Source organism: Heteronotia binoei, chromosome 9 (genome assembly GCF_032191835.1).
Source record: "Heteronotia binoei isolate CCM8104 ecotype False Entrance Well chromosome 9, APGP_CSIRO_Hbin_v1, whole genome shotgun sequence".
NCBI classification, from domain to species: domain Eukaryota; kingdom Metazoa; phylum Chordata; class Lepidosauria; order Squamata; family Gekkonidae; genus Heteronotia; species Heteronotia binoei.
Window position 1 is genome coordinate 55,868,960 of NC_083231.1, and position 25,636 is coordinate 55,894,595.

Genomic DNA, 25,636 nt, shown 5'->3' on the forward strand with positions numbered 1-25,636 from the left:
AATAAACATGCGATGGACAGGGGTCTATCAGCAGGAGTCGGGAAGCACTCAAAACATTTTAAACTTCTCTTTGCAGCCAAGAGAACTACAACCCTGTTCCTGTTCACAAATGAAAGCTATGCTTCTCAGGAAGTTGACAGATTCTCTGGCACTGAAGTGGAAGCTAAATTATGTGATTTACAATATGAGGTCCACTATTCTTAAGCTATGCCGCACAGTGCCTGGTTTTAAATGGAAACTTTATTCCCCCAAAATGCTTATAATGAATATTAAAGGCAAAATAAAACTACTAATTAAAAAAAGAGCAAGAGAGAGCCTGCATGGAGCAAGATAGTAAGGAAAACAATGATGTCTTGTAGTGCTTTAAATAGTGATACATGTATTTCTGGTAAGGGAGCAATTTTTTTTTTTTAAAATCTCCACTACCAAAATTTAATTTATGAACAAAACAATACTTCAGCTTAACACCACTTAGTTCAAAATGCAGCCTGTCCATGTTATTCAGAGCAGCAGAGACTATTCTTAACGTAGAGATCTGGGCCAACCCTTTTCACAGAAACAAAAGAGGTACCTGCCTAAGCCTCAGGGTCAACAAAACTCAGCACCCTTCCATGTAAAGTCACCATGCCAAAATGCTTACAAGTGACAAGCAGAATTGCAGAAGGGGGCAACCCTGAAGAGGCAATTAAAGCACAATTTGGGTGGTTTGTTAAGTATGCCAATAAAAATGCAGGATATGGATACAGTCAACGGAAACAAAAGGAACACCTGACAAACCTGGAAGAAGCCTTCCATCTGGCGATACAGCTCTGGATCCTTTCGAATATTTTCCTTAAGAGATTTTATTTTTGAAGAGAGTGAATTAAGCTCTGCTTCTAGATTATCAACAGGTATTCTGAAAGAAAAAAGACATCTGTGAGAAAGGCACCACCCATCAATAAAGTGCTAGTTGTCAGTTTAAAAAGAAAACTGCTTAGTAACATACACTAAGTGAACAAATTAAACCTGTCCTGTGCCTTAAGAGAGCTGATTAGGAAGTTACAGTAATTGACCAATGTCAAAGTGTTTTTCTGAAAGTCAAGTTATAGGGCTCATGCATGCTAACAGAAGTTACAGCTGTGAGTTGAACACAGCAATATAACTCCACTTCTCAGTACCCACAATCCCAGTTACTTGCATAGTCATGGTAATACTACCAAAGTACAGCTTTAAGGAGTTCCCCTTTCTTTGCATAGTCCTCTTCCTGAGAGTGTTCAGTCCTTTCCATCTGAGAAGACAGAAAGGGAACACCTCCCAAACACCAGCTGGACAAAACCCATTACCCAGGTGATTAAAACCACCAAAAATCTCAGTTTTAAAATCCTATTTGCAAAAACATGCTAGCTTACAACAGTTCAGTTTGCACAATTTGGTTTTCTGTTTATAGAGGCTCCCCCCCCCCCAGCTTTTTAGGGATTTTCAACAAACAAAATGAAAGTTATGTATTTACCAGGCAAAAGCTGTTAAATCACCAAATATCAAACAATTTCCCATAACACTGATATTTACTTTAGTCAGTTGATCATTCAACAAAAATTAACTTAATGGAGTCCAATAGCACCAAAAAAATTTTATTCGAGGTATAAGCTTTTGCGTGCAACTGTATGCCTTGAATAATTTTTTTTTGTCTCAAACACACCTGAATCTAACTTATCAGAAGTTAACTATGCTTTTAAAAAAACTTCATGAAACCTCTGAACCTGAAGGCATGCTGCAAGCACTGTTCTAGTATTCCACTGCTTTATTTACAGTGAAAATGAAACCGCCAAGTCTACAGCAAACACTTGTTAAGATCTCAGTTTTCATGCCAAGACTTTGTGCATGTGTTTAAGTGCTTCTCAAAGAAAAGTTCCCAGTTAAAGTTCTCATTTTCTCTTGCTTACCTGGCTGCCTCTTGAACATGCTGCAATTTTTCTGAAAAGGTTAGAAGAGCTTTATCCTTCTTTTGCGCTTCCTGCAATAAACAAAATATCTCCATAACAGTCCTTGCCCATGCTTACAAATACAGATCTATGTCTTTTAGAGAAGCCAGTTAAAATGTTTCTGCTTTAAGTCTGCTGTGTTTGAATCAAACTAAAACAAATCAAGTGTTTTGGAAAACCCCTTGCTTAAAATGCTTAGAAGGATTCAACTTAACAAGATAAAATGGCAATTTCTGTTTCAGAAATCATAATGTACTAAGGAGCAGCATTAGGTAAATGCAAAGTACTAAAGCCCATTGTGCAAGCTAATACAACATTTCCTGCCTAACCTTCACTTAATATTAACTCTTCTTCACTCCCCCTCTGAAATCTTCAGATTAATTGTTAAACCAATTTGCACAGAGATAAACCATGAAATCACAGGAAAGACTGCCAATCCACACATCTTCAGGAACAAAGCAAAACCTTGCAAAGATTTACTAAAATAACTATCAAGTTTAAATTGACTAAAAATATGACTAGTTCCCAAAGGGTCAATTCATTTCCCCTTGATAAAGCTCCTGAGAAAAAGTTTATTTCAAGCTATCACTAAGCAAATTAATCAGATCTAGCAGTTTTTTACCAGCGTTAACCAGGAACGTGATTAGACAGTCTAGAACTAAAGATTTTATATAATAGTCTAAAGCTGTGGATTCTAGGACTTCAAATGGTATGCTTGTTCAAGGCTGCAGGTTTAAATTACAAGTGTCAATTACTGATAACAGCAAAGAGACTAATGAAACAATATTTTGTTTTATTCTTTAAACCTGTGGCATGTAACCTTCCCTAAGATCCTGTCAGACACTTATGCCAGCTGCCTAAAGTTTTGTACTCTGCTATCTTATAAAATAGCTGTTATTTACATACCAAAGCAACAAAGTGAAGCAGATTCATTCCAGGCCTGTTCGCTTTTGTATCTGCCAACTTGAGTAATGAGGCCAGTTTAAAACCAACTGCATTGCCAGCACAGCCTCCCTAAAGAGTTTTGGAGAGCGGGGTGCCAGAAGAAAAGAACAGAAAGAGATACAAAGTCATTCCACTCAAGAACACAAGAAATCTAGTCCCTCCCACAAACAAGATTTGTCCACTTACAGCATTCATAATATTCCCAGCCTGAAGGACCAAATGCAATATGGAATGTAACTCCTCACAGCACATCAGCTCTACAAGAGACATGGAAATCCAAGTCATTTGGCTGTTTAGGGAAAATCTGTTTTACATTAGATATTGTGCCTACACAACTTTTACAAAGATTCTAAAGGTTAGAGAGTCTAGATAGTCAATACTGATATGGCCAAGGATCCTACCTGCCAAGTGTTTGATAGAGTTCTCAGTCCTAAAGAGATAAAGCAGCTCTTTCATTCAGTGCTCATTTCTTATACTGATGTTCCTTAGGTGTTAAATTCAGAACTATATTTATAGTGTGACTGCTCACTGCCCTGACCTGGATGGCCCAGGCTAGCCTAATCTTGTCAGATTTTGTAAGCTAAGCAGGGCTGCCCCTGGTTTGTATTTGGATGGAAGGCCACCAAGAAATTCCAGGGTCACTATGCAGAGGCAGGCAATGGCAAGGCACTTCTGAATATCTCTTTCTTGAAAGCCCTACAGGGTCACCATAAATCACCAGTGGCTTAGCAGCAATGAGCTCTCCTCCCTTCTGCCTCTTCTTAGACAATGAAAGTTAATTACGTCTGCTTTTTCTACAAACCATTGTCTGCTGTTAAGATTGAACTGGGAAACTTTGGTTTGCTCTTGCACACTCCAATTATAGTCTGCTGGTTCACTTGTAATGGCAAACTATGATATGCTACAAATTACAAAAAACCCAGCAAGCTATGTTTTGTCTGTACTTAGTGCTTTCAGCGTAAGAGTGAGAATGAGAGGGAGGGAGGGGTTGTAGAAGTGAACCTGAAGTTCTTTCAGCACTTGTTGTAATAACAAAACTATAGTTTAGTTTTTAATCTGAACCACAGAGAATACAGCTGATAAAGACCATTTATAGACATTCTCCCATTCTGAAAGTCTTTTCACAAAACTGGCATTAAGACATCTTCAAGATCTTTTTTTATGATTTTTTCCCCTAAAGCATTTGCAAAACAAACTGAGTTGGCATCTGTGTAATCAGTACAACCGTATCCCACTAGTACTGCAGAAAACAAGATTCTTACAAGCTTCAAGGTTTTCACAGCAGAAGAAAAAATAGTCTGATGCAATTCATTTTGAATGTAATCTTAACACCTTGAGTAAAATATGTTATCTTAGAGACAGAGAAAAAGCAGACAAATGGAAAGATTTTGTTATAAGAAGCCATAGAAGCTCACTGTAATTAAAAGCCAAGAGATCAAAGGGAATTTGAAAGGGGCTGCTTTTGAGTGAAAAAACAGTACAATGCCGCATTCTACAGCCTCTTACACTAATGGCATTCACAAGGAATTGCCAAAGGCTAATCCGGATATATGGAGTGTTAAAAAGCATTGTAAATGTATGAAGCCATACTGATAAACATTCTAAATAATTTATTTCTAATATGCTGGAGGCAACCATTTTCTGGGTACAGAAAGTCTCTTCTGTGTCTTCCTTCCTCTCATCACTCAAGTCTTTGCTCCTAAATCCAGCACTCCCAGAATGCTTCATTACTTTTTGTCATACAGCTTCTCTTCTACAGTTCAGAGATTAATGACCATGCAGCTCAGCAATGCAGCTAGTTCAAACCAGCATGAGCACTGGTGCCTGCACTAAGAAGGGGGACAGTAAAGACAAAATATATGGAAAGCAATAAGATGACAGAAAAGAGAATCACAGAAGTCACTGTGAACAACTTGCAGGTTTGAATGATGGATTCTAGTACTTCAGAAACAAAGACTGAATGATACACCAATTCAAGGACAGAAGTGCAATTTGACTACTACACAAAAGAAAAATGGTAGAAGCAAAGAAATGACCCAACACCTTGGCTGTGGTAGCAGAATATAAAGTGGGAGACACACACTCTAGACTGGTAACACACACACAAACACACACCCTTATGGAATGTGTCAGAGCTAGCTTGCTTCCTTTAAATAGCTAACAGGTACCTGAAATTCCAGCTCTCATCATTGCAGTTAGGTTGATTAACCTGCTATGAAAAAACAAGAGCCAAATGCATGCTTCAGCATGCTTAATTACCCTTAGTAGCCCTCCTTATAATCGTCATGTCTTTCTGTAGAGAAGTAGAAGACGGGGAGAATTCTTTTTTCAACATCATGGCTTCAATTCGCAGCGAGTAGCTGAAAAGATGAACAAACATTTAGCCTTGGAACAAACTTTAGATTTGGAACAAACATTAAAGCATCAATAGTGAATAGAATGGATTTGAAGTTTCCTTACTTTGGCACCTGGATTAGCAAATACATAAAAGAATCTGCTTGACACAATTTTGACACGTCTCCACTGAAATCTTTTAATTTTTTTACCTAAAAAGAAGCAAAAGAAAGAAAGTGCGCACATATCAAGGATAAGTCAGTCCATGATTAAGCAATATTTTTTTAAAAGTGAGCTTTCTAAGAGTTTACCATAATTAACTTCAAAAATTGCACTTACAAGTTATTGAAGCTAGAATTACACATTATGGCAGACACAGACCAAGTGTCTTGCTTCTCCCCATGCCCAGCAATATCATTCTAGCATAAAATGCCATGCAATAGTGCCCTGCAAATCTCTTGGCAGCAGTGCACTTATCTAGCTATTACTTCCAACAGCAAGAAGACTTGTAGCAAGATACCACTATAACACTACACATATTATTACTAAAAGATATCAGGAAGAGAGAGTACAATGAGTTGTTGGTCTACTATTTTTAGCAGAAGTCCCTGTGTCCCCTAATACTAAGTCCATCATCAAGAGATTAAACAAGCATTTTTCAAAAATTTGTGGAAACAAGACACCTCAAAATATTAAACAATGTACAAGAGGAAAGCTTGTTACACCACTAAATAACTAACCATTTCACTGCCTTATGCCTGCATGTATCTGAACATAGGCTTGTGGGGGGGGTGTCAGTGAAAACATATTGCTAAAAAAAAGTGCCCTAGTTTTCACAAGAACTAAATAATTTCAAGTGATTGCTTTTTATTGAAGTCCTGTTGACAGCAATCAGACACAAAGGGAACCACAAAAATCAATTCATGTGCTGTCACAAATCCTGCATAATACACACATACTTGACAATTAATAGCACTCTAAGTGCTACAAGTTAGCATGAGAGAACCTGCCAAAATGCAAGAGGTACAAACTGCATATGCAAACAAGTTGTGTCTTATTTCTTTATCTACACTTCCCCTTTAGGGGTGCAATCTCACCACATTCTTGGTTTCAAACAGAGATGTGTTCCAAAAATAATGAAGGAATCATGTAATCCTTTTTCACTGACACTTTTTTCAAACCATCTTTGGCAAGTTAAGAAAAACATAGTTTATTAAACTCTACTAAATATACCTCCTATCTTCATATGAGTTTCAACATCAATAATATTAATTTATCAATTGCTTCATCACAAAGATGAAAAATGGGGTCACTTCTATATGAATGAGTGCATACCCATGGGCTCACCAGTCTTCTAATCATTCACAGACTATAGTTCACTTCAGTTCTATTGCATGATGGCACTGAAAAGTGATAATGACACTGAAGACAAGTGCGGCTATCTTTGTAAAATGTAAATTCCAATTTTACCTGGACATGTATGATGGGGACAGTACTATTTCACAAGATAGGATAAGAATGCATAAAATTAAAAAGCATCACCTAATATATCTTTCTCCCCCTACGCATGGCTATCTGCCTTGTCTCATCCTAATCTTTACCACACCCAGAGACTGATATCTGAAGTAAGGCCAGCCTACAAATTAAACTCTCTACTGTACAAACCCTTAATCCTAATCCCACACATGTGGTGTTATGTAGTGGTAAAGCCAAGCCATTCAGACTATGTTGACTTTTCAACATTCAGTAGTTCAGGTCCCAATTTTTCAAAACATGTCTTGAATACATCCTTCTTCAAAATTATGCCCTATTTATATCCTAGGGTTGAATCCATGAACAGGAAAGTGTACCAATGTGAAAGACAGAAAGGACTGTTGCAGACAGGGGAAATGCAGGAAAGATCTGCAATCATTAGTGTCTCTCAGTGTTGGATCAAGATCTCCAGCCACTAGTGTTTAAAAACCTAAGACACTGTCAAACAAAACTGAGTTTGCTCAGTTCTTGTTCCCTTTGTAGTGTGCTTTATACCACAAAACTACTCCAATAATTGACTCCGATATGGATGTTACTAACATGAGTAGACACAGGGATCATAGTAGTATTTCCCATGTCAGTGTCTCCTGCACCATCGTGACTACTTTAATTGGGACAACTGATGATGGCATAGGACACACTACAGCAGGGATGGCCAACAGTAGCTCTCCAGATGTTTTTGCCTACAACTCCCATCAGCCCCAGTCAGCATGGCCAATGGCTGGGGCCGATGGGAGTTGTAGGCAAAAACATCTGGCGAGCTACTGTTGGCCATCCCTGCACTACAGCATAGGAAATACTCCCTTTTTGAAACTTGGAAGACAGCCATTAAGACAGTTTTTGTAGTGACAGCTATTTTACAAACACAATACATGAACTGGGCTTCTAACATTTAAGAGATGAGAATGTTTCAGTGTAAAAACTGTTGATGAACTCCCAACAGACTTCTTATTCTTTTTACTCTCTGTGTTATGATAGCGACTGAACAACAACAAAATTATGATGGCAGTAATAGATTCTCCGGTTACACTTATTAACAGCACTATGAGAGTAACTGCTCTTTATGTTATTTTACACAGGAACTGCATGCGTGGGGTCTATCACATGGAATATTCCCAGTTATCTGTCTCTGTCTGCCAGAACAGAGGACAGAAGTCGAGCAAAGAAATGTACCTAGTTAGCTTCATCCATGTACAGTATATGCAGCTGTGTTATACAGGATCATGTCATACATAGCAGCAACTCTACTGCTGCTATGTATGAATGGGGTCTATGAGATATTTCAGGCATTGCAGGTAGTTTCTCCCTTTCTCCCCATTGTAAAGGTAAGGCTGCACCTCATGTTTTCATAAAATTGTACAGGTACTGAAAGTTCTCATATTTGTTCAATGAAGGTGTGTGATATATATATCAATATAAAACAATAAAGGGTTGGGGTTTCCAAGAAATACTGGTCATAGTCCCTCCAGATGATAAAAGACAAAAGTCAAGACTACCTGGCTGGAAAGGATATGTTGCAAAGAAAAGAGGTAAAAGATGCTTGTGTATGTGCATGTAGGAGGGGTTATGTGGTAGCAGTGGACACGGAGAGAACAACATTTGGTGTACAGTCCTTAGTCAGGTGAAGACAGGAGGGAAGAGAACTAATAGGGGCTGATTTCAGGCTTCTGGTAGTTCTGTGTATGCAACAACATAGCTCTTACATCTGCATATAAACTTTAATCCCATGAAAGATTTCTGTGAGTTGGGGGGCACTTTTTGCTAATTTTGTTCTCCTTCCACAGTCCTACAATTTCCCCTCATATTTTTTTTTGAGGGGGGGGGTTCTACTGTTTCCCAAGAACAACAATGAAGAGAGGGAGCAAGTTACATTTCTCAGACAGAAATCCTCTATGGCAGGGGTCCTCAAACTACGGCCCGCGGGCCAGATGCGGCCCGCTGAGGACGTTTATGCGGCCCGCCGGGTTATGGCAAAATCAGACCGGAAGTGACGTTTGACCTAAACTCGCGTTAGCAATGCACACTTCCGGCACTGAGCTGAGGCGGCAGAGACAGAGTGTGAGGCGATACCGAGGTGAGGTGAGTTCCCAGGCTGGGTGTGTGGTGTGGGGAAGGGAGAGAGATGCAGAAGTCAGAGAACTGACGGCCCGCGGCCTTGTACAGTAACGGCAGCCACCACAGCAGTCCGGCCCTCCAACAGTCTGAGGGACAGTGAACTGGCCCCCTATTTTAAAAGTTTGAGGACCCCTGCTCTATGGGATCCAACCCATTCTTTCTCCAAAGTGATGGAAAGACATTAGAAAAATTTACTCATAGGAAAATGACACATTTTGCATTCTGCTCACAGGCCAATCTCAGCACACCTTAAGGTCTGCTTCCGTAGAGTTAAAGTTAGCCCATAGGCCTTTGACTAATGTACAAGTGGTCTTTGCTAACTGATCAGGCACATTAAGTTGCTTGAGGCATCAGCCTTTCTTGCTTCCTTACACACAGAAGCCAATTGCTACTAGCACAAAGACGAACACACTCTACTCTGTTCAGTCACTCAAAACATTTCAAAGGCCATCCTAATTCTGCATCGAGAAAAGGCTGATTTTATAACCCATACTGTGAACTCAGAAAACTTACATAAACAGGAGTCTACAAATTCAATTGCTACACAAACTTTCCATCCTCTCTCCATCAACTGTCCCTGCTCTCATCTCCAATTTCACACTGTGCTCAGGAAATCTCTAAAATGCAATGTGAGGTCAAAGAGAGATCCCATCTCTTCTCCCAAGTCTGAACTGTGGGAAAATCTCTGGTTTCTTTGTAGGCCTAATGTACCTCCACAGCATAGTATAAAGTCTAAGTTAAGACATAACTGTACACCAAGCCCTTTGTGCACACCAAGGATTCAGGCAGAGGTGAAAAGTCTGGACATATCAATTGCTTATATTAAAAGACAAGAAACTACAAAGGTAACTGAAATGTCTCTTCTGTCCACTGGGAATCATCCTTACTCTTCTCTCTCTGGCTATCAAAATCTTTTGCCATATATGAGAATATTTTTAAAAGATAAGGTTTGTAAGATAATTTATGGTATCAATTGTTCTGGATTGGATCAAGCACCCCTTGAAGGAACAGGGCACAGTCTGGGGGGCTCTTAGATCCCAACCTAGTGCTGGATAAGCAAATAGCAGGTGTGGCCAGGAGTGCCTGCTTTGACTGGTTAGCCAACTGTAGAAAAAATATGGCAACTGTAGCGCACGCCCTGATTATTACATCTAGATTAGATTCCTGCAATGTGCTTTATTGGAGGCTTATGTTGAAAGTGTTTGAAACTTCAGATGGTGTAGAATGTTGCCACCAGAATATTTACCGGAATGGGATGAAGGAACCATCACTTCAGTCTTGGCCCATCTACACTGGTGCACAATCTGTTTCTAGGCACACCTGAAGGTGCTAGCCCTGACTCTTAAAGCCCTATATGGTTTGGGATCAGTATTACTGAAGGACCACCCAACCACTGATCTACCTACCCGACCACAGAGGCCATCTTCTAAGGCCCTGCTCTGGACGCCCTTGCCTTCTGAAATTCAGCAAGTGGCATCTCTGGAGAGGGCCTTCTCACTCATAGCACCAGAACTCTGGAACTCTCTCCCCAGGGAGCTTTGCCTGTCTCCTTCTGGTGCTACGTTCCATCAGTGAGTTAAGATTTTTGGTTAATGTGATTTCCTTCAGTGATCTCTCCTTCCTGCTCTGTGTTTTGTTAAGTTTTTGTATGTGTATTTTAGCTCTGGTTTTATTATATGTACTTTGTTGCTTTCAATGGTTTTAAACATATATTATTATGTATGTTTTTAATTCATTAGCTGCCTTGATGGCCTTCATGATGGCAGAAAGGTGTGATATAAATGTAAAATAAAAATAATAAGAATCTCATGCCTGTCTTAATCATCCTATTCTTGCACAGCTACAGTTTCTTCCACTATGGACTTTCTTTTATATTATTAAGTTCAGAAATATTTGGTAGAAGCTCTCAATCATTTTGCAACAAGCCAATTCAAATATCAAGGAGAGCTTCTCAGGAAAGTCTCCACATGAAGAGCTGCTCTGATGTGGCAGTGCAAACAAGCGCATTCTAAGGCAGCACCATTCCATGACAGGAGTGTACCAGATTAACCCCCTGGACACTGGAAACAGTTCAACACCTCCCCAATCTTTAAACCTCTGCCCTGAACACCTAACATTTCCACCCCAAACACCTTAATCAACCTCACATGTTCTTGTATTTTCTTTCTGTTGTTTCCCTCTCCCTCCAGCTTAAGTGTCTTTTCTCAAAGCTAGCACTTTGGCCATATTGCTGTTATGCTTGGGGTTGAATTTTTATCTCTGTGTGTCCCCCTTCATGCTTTCTTCAGAAAACCTTCCCTAGCTCATCTCATCAACTGTGTTGCTACTGACTGCCTTGCCCCCGTTTATCCTCAGCCTTCATGGGCTTTCAGTCAATCACATTATAGATCCACAGAGAAGGGACCAAGTACTTGAAAAAGTGCTTTCAAAAGTGTTCAACAGAACTTCACTATAGGATAGAAAAATAATAGAGCAATAGTACCCTGTAGTCACATATTTAACAGAATGTGATATAATACCTCCCAACTCTGTATACAATGATTGATATATTTATGAACTATTGTTACTAAAGCTCTATGGGTATATGTGTATGTATATCTACGTAAGTTGATATAAATATATAGAAATATCAATAAAGTTAACATTTTGTTTGGAAAAAAAAGTGTTCAGTAGAAAAGGCATAATTAACCATTCCTGATGCATACTAGTTTTTCTTCCACAGTGCCAAATATTTGACAACATTTAGCTACAACATCTTCCCAATCATTTCTTCAAATGAACATGGCTGCAAGGCTGCTGTAATATTCCATTTTGTGGCATGGGTTAGTTAGTACATTCCAATCTAAGCACTTCAGCTTTGGAACAAGACTGTATATTCACCAATTAAGAGCATTGTTCACACCAGAAGCTAGGACATGTAGCTTCTCCAGTCTTCCAGAACATGTAGCTATTTGTTGAATTTAAAGAATGGATGGCCATCCAACCCTTCTCTTACCTCTTCTGTTTCTGGCAATAATTTAAGAAGTTCACATAGTGTTTCAGAACTATAGAGATCACTTCTTCCTGAGTTAAGATCTTCAATTATCAATCCGATCGATCTGGGGGTGCAGGAAGAAAACAAAACCAAAATACATCTTGATGCTAAGAGCTTTGTATTTCCACAAACTATATTATCTTTCTTCCAGTTCTAAACACATCCTAATTCTTTTGCACTGTGATTCAGTTTCATTCTAATGCAGCACTCAGTGACAACATAGCAGTATTTAAAAGGACAACCTAGCAGTATCTGTTGGGATATAGTTGTGGAGGTTACACCAAAATGAACAGACCCTTCCCCAGTAGAGTCTCTCATTCTCTCTTCAGTCAAACAAAAATAATGTATTAATGCCATTGACTCTTATTTAAGTTCCATGTATGGAAAATGATGTATATGTGTGTTATTATTGTAGCTTCCATACGATAATAAAATAGACAAAGAAATTAAAATTCATCTGAAATCAGTAACAAATGAGGTTGGCCTAACACTGAAAATTGCTTAGTCCTGGAACTTAAAACTATTGCATGTTAAAAGAACACACAAAATAAAGCAGATTGACAGATCTCCTCTCCATTTGCAGATGAGATTAAGCTTGCAGATATACAGTTTATTGCTGAGTATCCCAATATGCCATTTTTATATCATCTTTAATTATTGCAAAAGCTATACAAGAGCTTACTTTTTGAATTGCTTGAGGAAAATCCCAATATTCATACTTCTTTTGGCATCCAAAATATTAATCTAAAAAGAGAGAGATCACAAAATGCATTAGGAGGTTTGTTTAGGCAAAATATTTTAATTTCTGTTGATAACTTTGCTTATATTTTTTGACGCAAAAAAGCAGCAGAAAATTTCACTCCATAGCAAAAACAAGACTAAACTGTATCTGCCTATCTATGCATGAAGCTGCCTTGTACTGAATCAGACCCTTGGACCATCAAGGTCTGTCTTATCTACTCAGAGTGGCAGCAGCTCTACAAGGTCTTGGGCAGAGGTCATTCATATCACCTGCTTGGTTCTTTTAACTGGAGATGCTAGGGACTGAACCTGGGACCTTCTGCATGCAAAGCAGAGGCTCTTCTACTGATCCCTAAACAGTGTGCAAACCGTGATGTGTCATTTCAATTTAAATCAAATATCTATTGTAGCCAGAAACATACTTTTAATGATAGTATTTTTACTACAAAAACATTCCACAAAATTTAATATTAATTTCCAACACTGTAGCCATAACATTACTCTTACATAATGGGGTGGGGTGGAAGAAGAGTGCTCAGCAAAATATACAAGAGTAGACGTGAGGATCAGATTAAGGGTCCATCTAGTTTACCAAGAACCAGAGCATTATATGACGTTACAATAAAAAAATACAACTGCCACTGAAATCATAAGGTACTTCCCATCAGCATCTATCCTTAGCAACTTCATAATAGTGCTTTTTAAAGTTCTGTCTGGCAGGATTGAAGTAGATAAACCTACTGTTGTTTCTATACTGATGCCAAACCAATTAACAGTTAAAAAAACCCAGCACACACAAGTCCCAAATTATACACAGATTCACATGGACAGATGAATGCCAAGTAGTTTAATTACACCAAAACATTTAAACATAGATGAAATGTGTGAACTCTTCTGATAGCTGTCTCAGCCCTCTCTGGCTTGCTGCTATATTCATTTTTCTCTACTTATCCATGTGTCTAGTGTTAATTTCAGAGTCTTTGGGGATTAGATGATTAAAAACATCAAAGATAAACAAAAATCAGTCCTAGTAGTAACACTGGTGATAGACAGTATGGAAAGCATGAAGAGGGATGTTAAACTTCATTTGGGGAAACTGCCATGGTGGTTGTATGTTTTGAAACTTAAACGCTGTAAATAATGTGAAGATGACCTCTATGGTTTGGCACTCCTGGGGGATTTCTATGGGCAGAAGCAAGCTTTTTTGCCAATTTGCTCTCTCCCACTGCACACCTCCAATTCGCTCTCTCCCGCCGCACACCTCCACTTTGCTCTCTCCCGCAGCATACCTCCAATTCGCTCTCTCTCGCCGCACACCTCTAATTCACTCCTCTCACTGTTCCCAGGTTCCCTAATCCTCCCATTTTGGAGGGCATTTCAAATTACAGCAGGAGGAGATGAAGAAGACATGCTTTGTTAACAGAAATCCCTTACATTCATGGAAATTACCAGTGAATTCAAGCCTGTGTCTTAAATTTGACAAAAATGGGGATGGCATTGGGGGCTGGAATTACCCCTATTACCCATGAATGCAGCTTAAATGTCACCCAGGCTGTATCCATGTATCGTTGGATACTGTGCTATAACAATCGTTCTGAACAGTCTTGCCCACACAGGAAAATCCACCTGCTAATTCTTGCTACGGTGCAACTACATTATACTAACTAACAATGTCTGGATGCAACCTCATATTGCACAAAAGAATCTGATAATTCGAAAACAATGTTCTTGAAGGTTGTCACCTTCAGTCATTAAACATTTTACATAATGATAACTCGGCTTTCAGTGCTGCTATCAGCTATCACGTTGTTTATTAGAACTGTTTAATGTAACTGCAGGCAAAAAAACCTTCATCATATACAGTACAGGGCTGCTAAGTCTGTTTTGCAAAATACCTGGAGGCTTTGGGGGTGGAGCTGGAAGAGGCTGGGGTTTGGGGAAGGGTCTCAGCCATAGAGTCCACCCTTCAAAGCAGCCATTTTCTCTAGGGGAGCTGATCTCTGACAGCTGGAGATCAGTTGTAAAAGCGGGAGATCCCCAGGTTCCATCTGAAGACAGGCAAGCGTAATATACAGATGCTGATCTTACATTGAGCAGTCTAAAATCCTTAGCTGAATTTCTCCCTCAGCCTAACCTGTCACACAGGGCAGTTCAGAACTGAGATATGCTTGACTATAATTTACCTGAAGCCTTTGGGACAGGGTGGGGGAAGGAATCTAAATTAACAAGAGACATTAGTCTGACTCATCTACAGCCACAGTTATAAGTCATCCCCATGCTACAATCACAGGAGTGACTTCAGAATAATTCTCTTAACATGGCTATCACTTGGAAAGCAGAAACATCCAGAAGGGAAGGGAGTAATCTTTAACTGATTCTTGGTCAAGAGAACCTGAGTTGCCTTTCATGGGAGCTGGTAAAATTTGCTTACTGTTTGTCAGGATACTGTATCTCAGAGGTGCACTAGAACATTAACACTGTGGCAACCTCCTCTTGTTATTACATGCAGTTTAAAATCTGTATGTGCTACTGATGTTAGTTAAAAAAAAATTAGAGGTTTCCACTAGAAGACATTCATTGCCTTGTGTTAAGATCAGCAACCTCTATCCTCTAATCAGTGAAGCAAGGAGTGCCTCATTAAGTGAAAGCCCCTGCACCTGAGTTAGGTGAGCCTATCATTACAACCTGTTGTACCTCATCTGTCCTCAAATGTTCTGCTGAATGTACTCTTATTGACCCCTGAAAACTGCAACTCCACTGGCTACTTAGAAATGACTCAAGGAAGGATTAATTGCATGTAAAGACTTTTCACCAGGACATGGATCTTCTTCAAGATATGTTGACATAAAATCCCTATATTAAAAGGAAGGTCAGAAACCTCCTGCGTCCAGAGGCTATATCACCAGTTTTAAAGGTTTGCTTGTGTGCTGCAGAGGAGAATGCAATCATCCACGCCCATGCAAATGAGCACACAAACTCTAAGGAAGGACCAACACATGCAAATGCACACCCCTATTGGCACTCTCTAAGTGGAACTCCTCCCCAGGGTGTAATCAAATCTACAACCACCATCAGAAAAAGGGGAAGGAGGTCTATTTGTTCCACAGGCATGAACTTTCCCAAATTACTGGATTCACTTAAATAACTATTTTGCTTGCTGATCCATACAAAATATTGTACTACATTTTAACCTCACTAATGTCTTGCCCTAAGACTTTCCTACTGAGTGTTTAATAACAAGCTTCAGAAGCTAAGGAACACCCACCTTCTGGAAGCACCCAAAATGGAGGAAAAATACATCTTAAAATCTGTTTCTGTTGTTATGCACAGAGTAACAATCTCTGCTTTTACATGTCAACGCCATTTAAAATTCCACTGGCATTCACATTAACTATCATCTCATTGTGAGGTTCTTGCCCAAAACTGGGCTGTCAGTGAGTTTCCAAGTTTCACTGTTCTCTAGTCCCGAGACTATGAGTTTTTGTGGTTCTACCTCCTAAATGGGCATAATGTATGATTTGCACATTCAGGTGACTAAAATCAACATAGCAATGTCTTAAAAGTTAGTCTTTCAAAGAAAATGACTGGCATTCAAAGTATATTTTCTATAATTTTAAGGGTCAGGGGTCACCTATGTTTGTTTTTGTTTACTCCATGACCTCTCAAGTCCTCTAACTTGGTCTGACCCAATTTTTTTAAACCCTCCCAACAAATTCATTAATACTTCTGGTTCTTGTCTTCGTATTAATCAAGACTTTTCAACACACTCACTTCTGCCTCAACACATTGTGAATGCAAAAAAAATAAAAGGGGGGGGGGGTTAAATCATGATTGCAATACTTCATAATGATTTCTCTTTCTAGCATGTTATTTCTTATACATACTTTGCCAGGTAGGAAAAAAATTACATTAGAGCCTGCCCCTCAGCCATGGATTAATCTGAGCCAACGTACAACATTCTTGTTCTTCCCCAATAACCAGTCTCTCAACTACATTAATCTCTCTGTCTTTACCATATGTCATCAGAATAACCTAAACATTTTGCAATCAGCTTCCAAGATGTCTCCTCTCCTAAGCCTACATCCTTCACCACTCCTCCTACCACCACTCCTCATTTCTGTTTCAGCTTCCAGTCCTATTGGCAGAGGGAGAGGGAATGTGCAGTGTGTGTTTGTGTATATCTACATACCTGCCTTTCGCTTCTGAACAGTTTCCCTCATCCACACAGGATTAGCTTTGTACTCTACACCTGGCCCCATATTATTAGAAACATTTTTTAAAGTCACATTTGGTTATTCAGTACTGAAGTTAAGTTGCTTTTCCTAAAGTTTTATCTTGAATGGTTTGCCAAAAGCAGACTTTACACATAACATTTCACCCTTAAAATCTGCCTGGTCCATCTTAACAAACTGGCCAGAATTTTTTAAAAAATGCCTAATACAGGTTCAACATGGCTTGACACTGTACAACTGATAACAAGAAGTTTAAACAGGATGGGAAGACTGCATATTTTACAGTGAAATTCTAAGTTACATACACCATTCTAACTTCATTGACTTCAACAGACTTAGGATGCAACTCCATTCGGGACTGCACTGTCAATATGATACACTTCTAGATTTTTCTGTATTATCCACTTTTAAGCTGCCCCTTGATATTCTTAGGGCAGACAAGTGGAATATAAATTACCTATATAATTATAGATTCATGTGGGTAGCCATATTGGTCTGAGAACAAGATTTGAGACCTTGAAGACCAACAGTTTAATTCTAGATATAAGTTTTCTTCAGAATTGTGCATTCACATGAAAATTTTTACCCAGAATTAAACTTTGTTGATCTTAAAGGCGCCACTGGATTCAAACTTTGTTCCACATAAATATAAATAAGGTTGAATATGAATCATATTCAACTGTGTATATGAAGCATATATACAATTTTCCACAGCACTATAAACCCCTGGCAGAAGTTATTCAGAGCAGAGCAGGGCATTGCAATTTGGGATGAAGAACAACATTGAAACAGACATCAGATGAGCTTTGTAACTGTTTGAGATACACAGAACAGATGTTAAAGGACGTATAGTAATAATGTCCAGTTTTCAGCTGAATACAGCCACATCTAGGATTATTCTCTTCTACCCTACAGAACCACAAAAAAGAAAGAAAAAGTTTATTCTTGGTTCAATTCTGGAAAGGATAAAAACTTTTCCTTTTCGCTAGACCCATTTATCTTTCAAGTGACGTTTCAGGACCAGTTGGCATACATCCGAGAGTTCTGAATGAACTCAAATGTGAACTTGTGGATTTCATGACAAAAATATGCCATCTATCATTAAAATCTGCCTCCATTCCCAAGGACTGGACAACAGCTAATGTAACCCCCATCTTTAAAAAAGGTTCCAGAGAAGTTCAGGAAATTACAGGTCATTCAGTCTAGTGTCATTACTGGGTAAGTTGGTGGGTTCCATTATGAAGGTAGAATTAGTAAGCACATTGATGAGCAAAGCGTATTGAGGAAGAATCAACATGGATTCTGTAAGGGAAAATCTTGTCTCAGTAACCTTTTAGAGTTGTTTTTTTTTTGAGGGGGAGAACAAACATGTGGGCAAGGGTAACCCTGTAGATGTTTACCTAGACTTTCTGAAAGCTTTTGATAAAAGTTCTTCTTCAAAGGCTCCTAAGTAAACTCAGTACTCATGGGATAAGAGGACAAGGCTAATTTATGGATTAAAAATTTGTTAATTAACAGGAAACAGAAAGTGAACACTTTTCACAGAAGAAGGTAGCGAGCAGTGGGGTACCACAGGTCTTGGTGCTAGGTCCAGTGTTTTTTAACTTGTTCTTTAATTATTTGGAGTTGAAAGTAAGCCGTTAAATAGTTAAGTTTGTAGATGACACTAAGTTGTTCAGAGCAATGAGAACCAGGGAGTACTTTGAGGCACTCTAGAGGGATCTGTCAAGGTTGGGTGAGTATGTGTCAATGTGGCAAATGTGGTTCAAAATGGGTAACTGCAAAGTAATGCACAGTGGAGTCAACAATCACAATTATAAATATACATTGATGGGGTGCAAACTGGCGGTTACTGACCAGGAGAGAGATTTTGGAGGCATGGTAAATAACTCACCAAAGATATTGGCTCAGTGTGTTACTGCAGTAAAAAAGACAAATGCTATGCTGGGGATTATTAGGAAGGGGATTGAAAACAAATCAGCCAGTATTATAATGCTCCTGTATAAATCTATGGTACAGCTTCATTTGGAATACTATGTACAGTATTGGTCACCACATCTTAAAAAGATATTACAGCATTGGAAAAGGTGCAAAAAAGGGCAACTAAAATGATTAATGAGATGGAACAACTTCTTTTGAAGAAAGGCTAAAGAGGTTATAGTTTCTTAGATTGGAGAAACAATGATAGAGGGTTGACATGATAGAGGTTTACAAAAATGTGAAAATGGGATAGAGAAGACAAAGAAAGAAGTATTTTTCTCCCTTTCTCATAATATAAGTTGTGGGCACTCAATGAAATTAAAGAGCAATAGGCTTAGGACAGATAAAAAGCAAGTACTTATTCAACCAAAGAGGAATTGACATGCAGAATTCACCACTGCAGGACGTGATGACAACTACAAGCATAGACAGTTTCAAGAGGGGATTAGATAAGCATATGGGCCAGAGGTCCATCCATGGCTATTATCCACGATGTACCACAGATGGAACACTGTACCTGGGGCAATGATGCTCTTTATTTTTGGTGCTGGGGAGCAACAGTGGGAGGACTTCTGGAGCTCTGGCCCCACTAGTTGACCTTCTGATGGCACCTGGGTTTTGGTCACTGTGTGACACAGTGTGTTGGACTGGATGAGTCATAGGCCTGATCCAACATGGCTTCTCTTATGAAATGGTTTCAACCAGTTAATATATTTTCTTCTTCTATTTTAATAGATTTTAATATGTATGTTTTATCTTCTCTCTCTGTGTTGCCACTGGTTCTGACACATGATGGAGAAGATATAAGTATGTTAATTTTTTTTACAGTTTGTCTGTTATACACATTTGAGAACTGGAGGTTCCCACATTCAGTATAAGACTTTTGTGCAAAACTGCTCCAGGGACTAGGGAAGAAGGCAGATTTATCATAAGGTCTATCCCAACCTAATTGTCCACAGTTTGCTTCTGTTTCTGCACAGCAGGTGAAGGACAGATACGCATGCATTAAAAACAGCAACTGTGCTTCCCAACAGGCCCCACTGCTCTCTATGTAGTGTGGTTCTCACTTGCCAAACTCATGTATTTCTTTAGCATTATTTAAGATGCACAAACCATGCTGTACTGAAGTCAGTTTTACAATTTTTGTTATGGGTATATACAGCTCTTAATCTTCTTTGCAGATTTTATATTAGGGTTTTCCCTTAAAATAACTGATTTTTTAGAAGTGATGACAGAGCTACTTCAAGGGCACAATCAAGCCATTTTCTGTGGGGTAAACCTAATTAAAATTTATAGGCCTTCTTTCTTTATGAGGTGCTTTGAAGGCAGATGCTTCAACAAAGCAGAGAAGAGATAGTGGTTAAGACCTGAGGTGATGTTTCAGCTATAATTCTAACACACTTAAGTATAATTTGGTATCCAACTCCCTCCCCCCCCACTTCAATCCTATTTTAAAAATGGATTTAGACAGGCCAGCTCCTTTTAGCCTTGTAACAGATTGCAGTGACAAACTTTCTCCAGCAGATTTTTAAAAAAGAAATGGTATCTCTAGAACTATCAAGTCCTACTTGGTTCTGTATGTGTGAACAATTCTTTCCCATGACTTTTCCTTTACCAGAACTCACATAATTATTCCTTAACTTTGCTTGCACTACATTTTGTACAAACGTACCTCAAACTGTTGGCCCTCCCATACCCGCAAAACCCATACCTACCTGCCTATGCCTAACATTAGCAGTTTTATCAGAAGCCAGAGTCTAGATTTAAGCATTATTATGGTGTGAAAGCAGGTAAAAGCTTAAAAGGCAAACTCCAACAAATACAAAGTGGTGGTGATGGTGGTGAGGGAAACACATTACTGAATCACCAAGCACCCTACAGGTGACAAGTGAGCTTATAAAATGCTTATATGATATCTATAACCATATTGGATAAGAGTGGTTAAGCACACACATTTTATACATATTCACACAAGGAAATTCCTACAAGAATGTAGGAAATTAAATCAATGCAGAGATATCTGCTTCAAGTATTTGCTTCTTATAGGCCCAGCGGCTCTACCTTTGAGATTGCTGCACTTTAACCAAGAGTGCTATCTGCTTTAAATTATATATATAGCTTTAAATTAAATTATATATTAACTATTTTAATAATTGAATTATCTAATTATGTTCTTATTGTTATAAACTCTTCTTCTGATCTGCCCTGAGCCAAATTGCAGGGAGGGCAGAACAGAAATTCAAATAAATAAATAAATTCTAGTGGGTTGTTAGCTATAAAAGAACAAGCTACTTGCTCTCATTGAAGTTTTGAACACATTATGTAAAAAAAAAACCCACTACCTAAAAACTCTCTGGCTATAATCTCAATAATCAATTTATGCATTACTGGTTCTTCAGCAGCACATTGGTGCTGAAGATGAAATCCACAGTTTGGACAAATGCTTGTGTCTTTGCCAGCAGGAACTGTTGTAGTACTTCTTTCCACAATTCTTCTATATGTGCATACAGTGCACCAATACTTTTTGATACCAGGCTTTGTTTTGACTAAGGCAAGAGTATGCTTGGTTTAAACTTCCATACTATAGATACCAGACTCCAGGTGGGACATGGAGATTCCTGGGAATTAAAGCTCATCTGCAGATTAAATAGATCAGTTCTCTTAAAGAAAATGCATGCTTTGGAGGGTGGACTGTGGCATTGTACCCCACTAAGGTCCCTGTCCTTCTCAGACTCCACCCCCCCCCCAATAGCCTGGAGCTTCTCAACATGGATCTAGCAAGCCTATCCCTCCCATCCCCCAGTGGCCAGGGGGACCTGGTGGCCCCATCCTTAACCCAGCTGCCTGCCCTTTTCACATGAAACCAGCTAACAGAGTAAAGAATCACTTAAGAAGCATTCTTAAGAAGGTCTACTCAGAATTAAATCCCATTTTAGTCAATGGGCCTTGCTTTTAGGATTGCAGCCATAGCATGCATTCACTAAGCAGACTAGTAAAACCTTGGAACTTCTCAGCACAGCTGAAATATAAACAAGTAGATCTACCACACAGCCAGCACATGCAAACACCACCCACACAGTCCATTCTTTGAGGAAAACTATCTGATCCAAGAACCTATGTAATGTCCATTGTCTCTCTCAAATGAAGATGATGATGATGATATTGGATTTAAATCCCGCCCTAGACTCTGACTCTCAGACCAGTCACAATCTCCTTTACCTTCCCCCCCCCCCAGCAACAGGCACCTTTGAGGTAGATGTCAGCTGCCCTTTCAAGGACAACTTCTACAAAAGTTATGGCTGACCCAAGGCCATTCCAGCAGGTGCAAGTGGAGGAGTGGGGAATCAAATCCAGTTCTCCCAGATAAGAGTCCGCACACTTAACCATTACACCAAACTGGTAAAAGACATTTTAAGAATAAAGAGCCCAATAATTTAAAATCTACATCCCCAAACAATGTAAATGTGCTTTTTTGGGTGTATTTAAAAGTTCCTAATGAATTAAGACGGCTGGGATTTAGCAAGACATGTCATGACAGAAGCTATGGAGAATCAAATGAAAGGAATGCATGGAGATGAGGGGCCAAAGGGCTAACATGATGACTGGCCAGGAAACAGCAGTCAGAAGGTGCAAGGAAGCTCCAAGCAAGGCAGTATTTCCATTAGACTAATTCTAGTCAAATTTCTGAGACAGCACCTGAGAATTTAGAAAACTTCTAACATCATGAAAATTAAGAATTTACCCTTTTAAATCACAGCCAACACATTCAGGAAGCTAGCTGTTACACGCTGCATTAAATATAGAAACACACACATGCACACAGAGCTTCAACAATAGAGTCATGGGGAAGACAACTTTGTGTTAGATCTAGCACCTGGATTTTCAGCATTCCAATTACTGCTATTATGGAATCTGGAATGGTATAAAAATGGTTCTACTTCTTGCTATTGGTTCCTTGGTCAAGAAAAATTATTTTCCTCTCAGAAAAAAATATTTTATTCAAATAAGCATTAGGTTTTTCACAACAGTGAAGTCCTGAACGCAGTTATACCCTTCTAACTTCTAAGGCTACTGATTTCAATGAAATTAGAACAGATGATTTTGTTCAGGATTTCACTGTATATGAGGGACTCTTTTATGAATAATAAGAGTAACAACAGTTTAATATAATACTGAGGAATTATGGATGCTTTTTATATCTACATAGCTAAAAGAGTAAGCTTTCATAATCACCTTAAGATCAAATTTTATATCTTAAAAAATATTCTACATCGTCAATTTCAAGTACAACAATTATACCACATACTGTCTAAAATATTTTGATAAACTGTAGTGGTTATATCCTACAACTTTTTAGGCTCCAATTGTTTTGACAAAACAGCAAGATCAAAGCACAAAAACAGGAAATAAGGTGAATGAAGGCAAACAATTACACAGTGACTTCTAAATGGTTTTATTAATAGAAGAGAAGATTGCTCCAGTTCACACTTACCTCTTGTTTGGCATCCTTAAACGATCTCCTTGAACTTCTACGCCTGGCATCCAGACGTGCTGTTTCTTCATGCTGCCCAAAGAATTCCTCAATTGTCTTTGTGTCAATTTGGTAGCTCTGCTTTGCACCAATAGTCCAGATGTTGGTTTTACCCCGAACTTGTTCTTCAGGGATAGTTTTCCAGAAGAAATTACGTATCCGCTTCTTCTTGCTCTGGTGGCCATGTCCATTTACAATCTGTGGCAATGGAGGTCTGCTTAGTACGGGAGGAGGAGGCGGTGGTGGTGGCGGTACCCCAGTAGCTTCTGTAGATGGACATGGTGAAGGAGGCAGAGGTGGTGGTGGAGGTGGCTGTGGTTCTTGCGGCTCTGTTGTATCTCCAATCATTAATCCAGCTTCAACCGAAATAGCCCCATTTTCTTTATCATTGACCAAGGAGACACAATTCATAACATGCATTTTAGAGTCTCTCACTGGAGAGAGAGGCTTTCTTCCTCGGATGCTCACGTAACATCAAAACATCAGAGCAGCTATTTGCACTTTGTGTTTCCAAATTTTAATCAACCATCAGTAAGGAAAACTCAGAAAGTCAGCCATCTCTAAAAACTGCAATGAAATATAGCAGAGAAAACAGAAAGTTAGAAGACCTATTATGTAGTGTCTGACAGACCATACTTAAATACAAATAAGATTACCAAATCGCACATACCAATTACTAGCTCCACCATACAGTGTTGAGCTCCAGCAGACGACCCAACATGATATTTGTAAGGAACAACAAAGCCTGAAACTATTGCACATAACACTCATGCCCAAGGCCTAGCCAGTATTTGAGGACAGAGGCTGGTATGCAAAGAAGGGAGACACACACAAGACACAACCGGCAATTTGCTTCCTGACTGTGCCACAGCTGTTTCCACGGCTAAAATTGCAAAGCATCTCGCTGGCAATAAAAACTGCTGCAAAAGGATCATAACTCAGTTAAGGAAAACAGCACCTTAAAATACACACAAGCGACAAAAACCCACAGAACATATTAATGTGACAAAATTGCTTGAAATTAGGTCCCAAGACATTTCAGGCAATTTGATCTTCTTTCAAAGGAATAAGGTTCAGAATAATGTGTAGTTTTTGGTATATATACAGATTGTAAAACAACACTGTTCATATCATATGTTAAGATAAAATCTTCTTTTGTGTGTACTTTAAAGGTACAATACTTATGTTCATACTTGCTCATCCATACATGCCCATTTAGGATGCACTCTCTTTTAGTAAATTTAAAAGAAAGCCAAAATTCTGTAGTGGATGATTTTTATTTATTACCTATTTTCTGTTCATCCAACAGACAAAGTGCTTTTTATTCTATACCTTACCTTAAAATGATTTACAGTGCTCTAAAAACACAATTTTAAATTAATCCCAAAACTTAATAGTGAATTCAAAAACTTAAGGTCAAAAGATCTACACTCCAATACAAAAAGAGGAGAGTCTGTGGGGTTGTCTGCTTCTGCCCAAACATGTTATATCCACACACTTAAAATCTTGTCTCATGATTTGATTAGTGTTGAGTATCATTAACATAGTTTGCATATCATCATCTTCATCACCACTATTACTGTGCAAGCCAGGCTGTAAGAAGAGATGCTGCACGTACTCAGCAATGTTGTTACATTGACACTGTGTCCCCTCAAGAGAGTGAAACCCCGGTTAGCCTCTTGACAAAAGCTTGCCATAGGAACTTCATCATGAAAACATAAAAACAAACCATGAACCAGGTTTCTTCCTTCTAATTTTTTGGAAATTTTCTACTGCATTTTTAACACAACCCTGCAGTCATCAAGAACAATTCACCAGCTTCCCTTTTATTTCAGAGTTCCAACTTTTACATTGGGATAGGGGTATTTATTGCCTGTCAGACATTCAAGATGGCTGAACAGAACTGTAATTTAGACAACCTAGTAAACTTTAGGCTGCAACTGTAAGCTTGTTTAGGGTACCATTATGGGACAATGTAACATGAGATTAGATTCACTTTGAGAAGCTCAGCATGAATTTTGAGAAGTTCAGCATGCTATGGAGAAAGGACTCCATAGAAAGTTTTGTTTCTGCATGCACACAGGACACATTTAGATGTCATGCACAATGTTCATGACCTGTGGCTCTCAAACATCTAATGCTTATTCGATATGGCTCTTGCGTTAAGTAAGTCTGGCCACCTGTGGCTTCAATCTACAAATTAAATGGATCTTTCTGCACACTTGGGGGG

At 38.9% G+C, this 25,636-nt stretch overlaps 1 protein-coding gene across 1 annotated transcript in view; it reads right to left on the bottom strand.

Annotated features, from left to right (window-relative positions):
* Positions 1-23,971, bottom strand: part of FHDC1 (FH2 domain containing 1) — a 36,114-nt gene extending 12,143 nt beyond the window's left edge. Inside the window, exons 1-9 of the mRNA XM_060246636.1 lie at positions 23,368-23,971; positions 12,605-12,666; positions 11,884-11,986; positions 5,367-5,452; positions 5,166-5,266; positions 3,093-3,163; positions 2,868-2,975; positions 1,923-1,993; positions 778-895 (exon numbers count right to left, since the gene is read on the bottom strand). Coding sequence (XP_060102619.1) covers positions 778-895; positions 1,923-1,993; positions 2,868-2,975; positions 3,093-3,163; positions 5,166-5,266; positions 5,367-5,452; positions 11,884-11,986; positions 12,605-12,666; positions 23,368-23,826 — 1,179 coding nt within the window. The 5' untranslated portion in view covers positions 23,827-23,971. The remainder of the gene's footprint in view (positions 1-777; positions 896-1,922; positions 1,994-2,867; positions 2,976-3,092; positions 3,164-5,165; positions 5,267-5,366; positions 5,453-11,883; positions 11,987-12,604; positions 12,667-23,367) is intronic.
* Between the last annotated feature and the right edge of the window lie 1,665 nt (positions 23,972-25,636).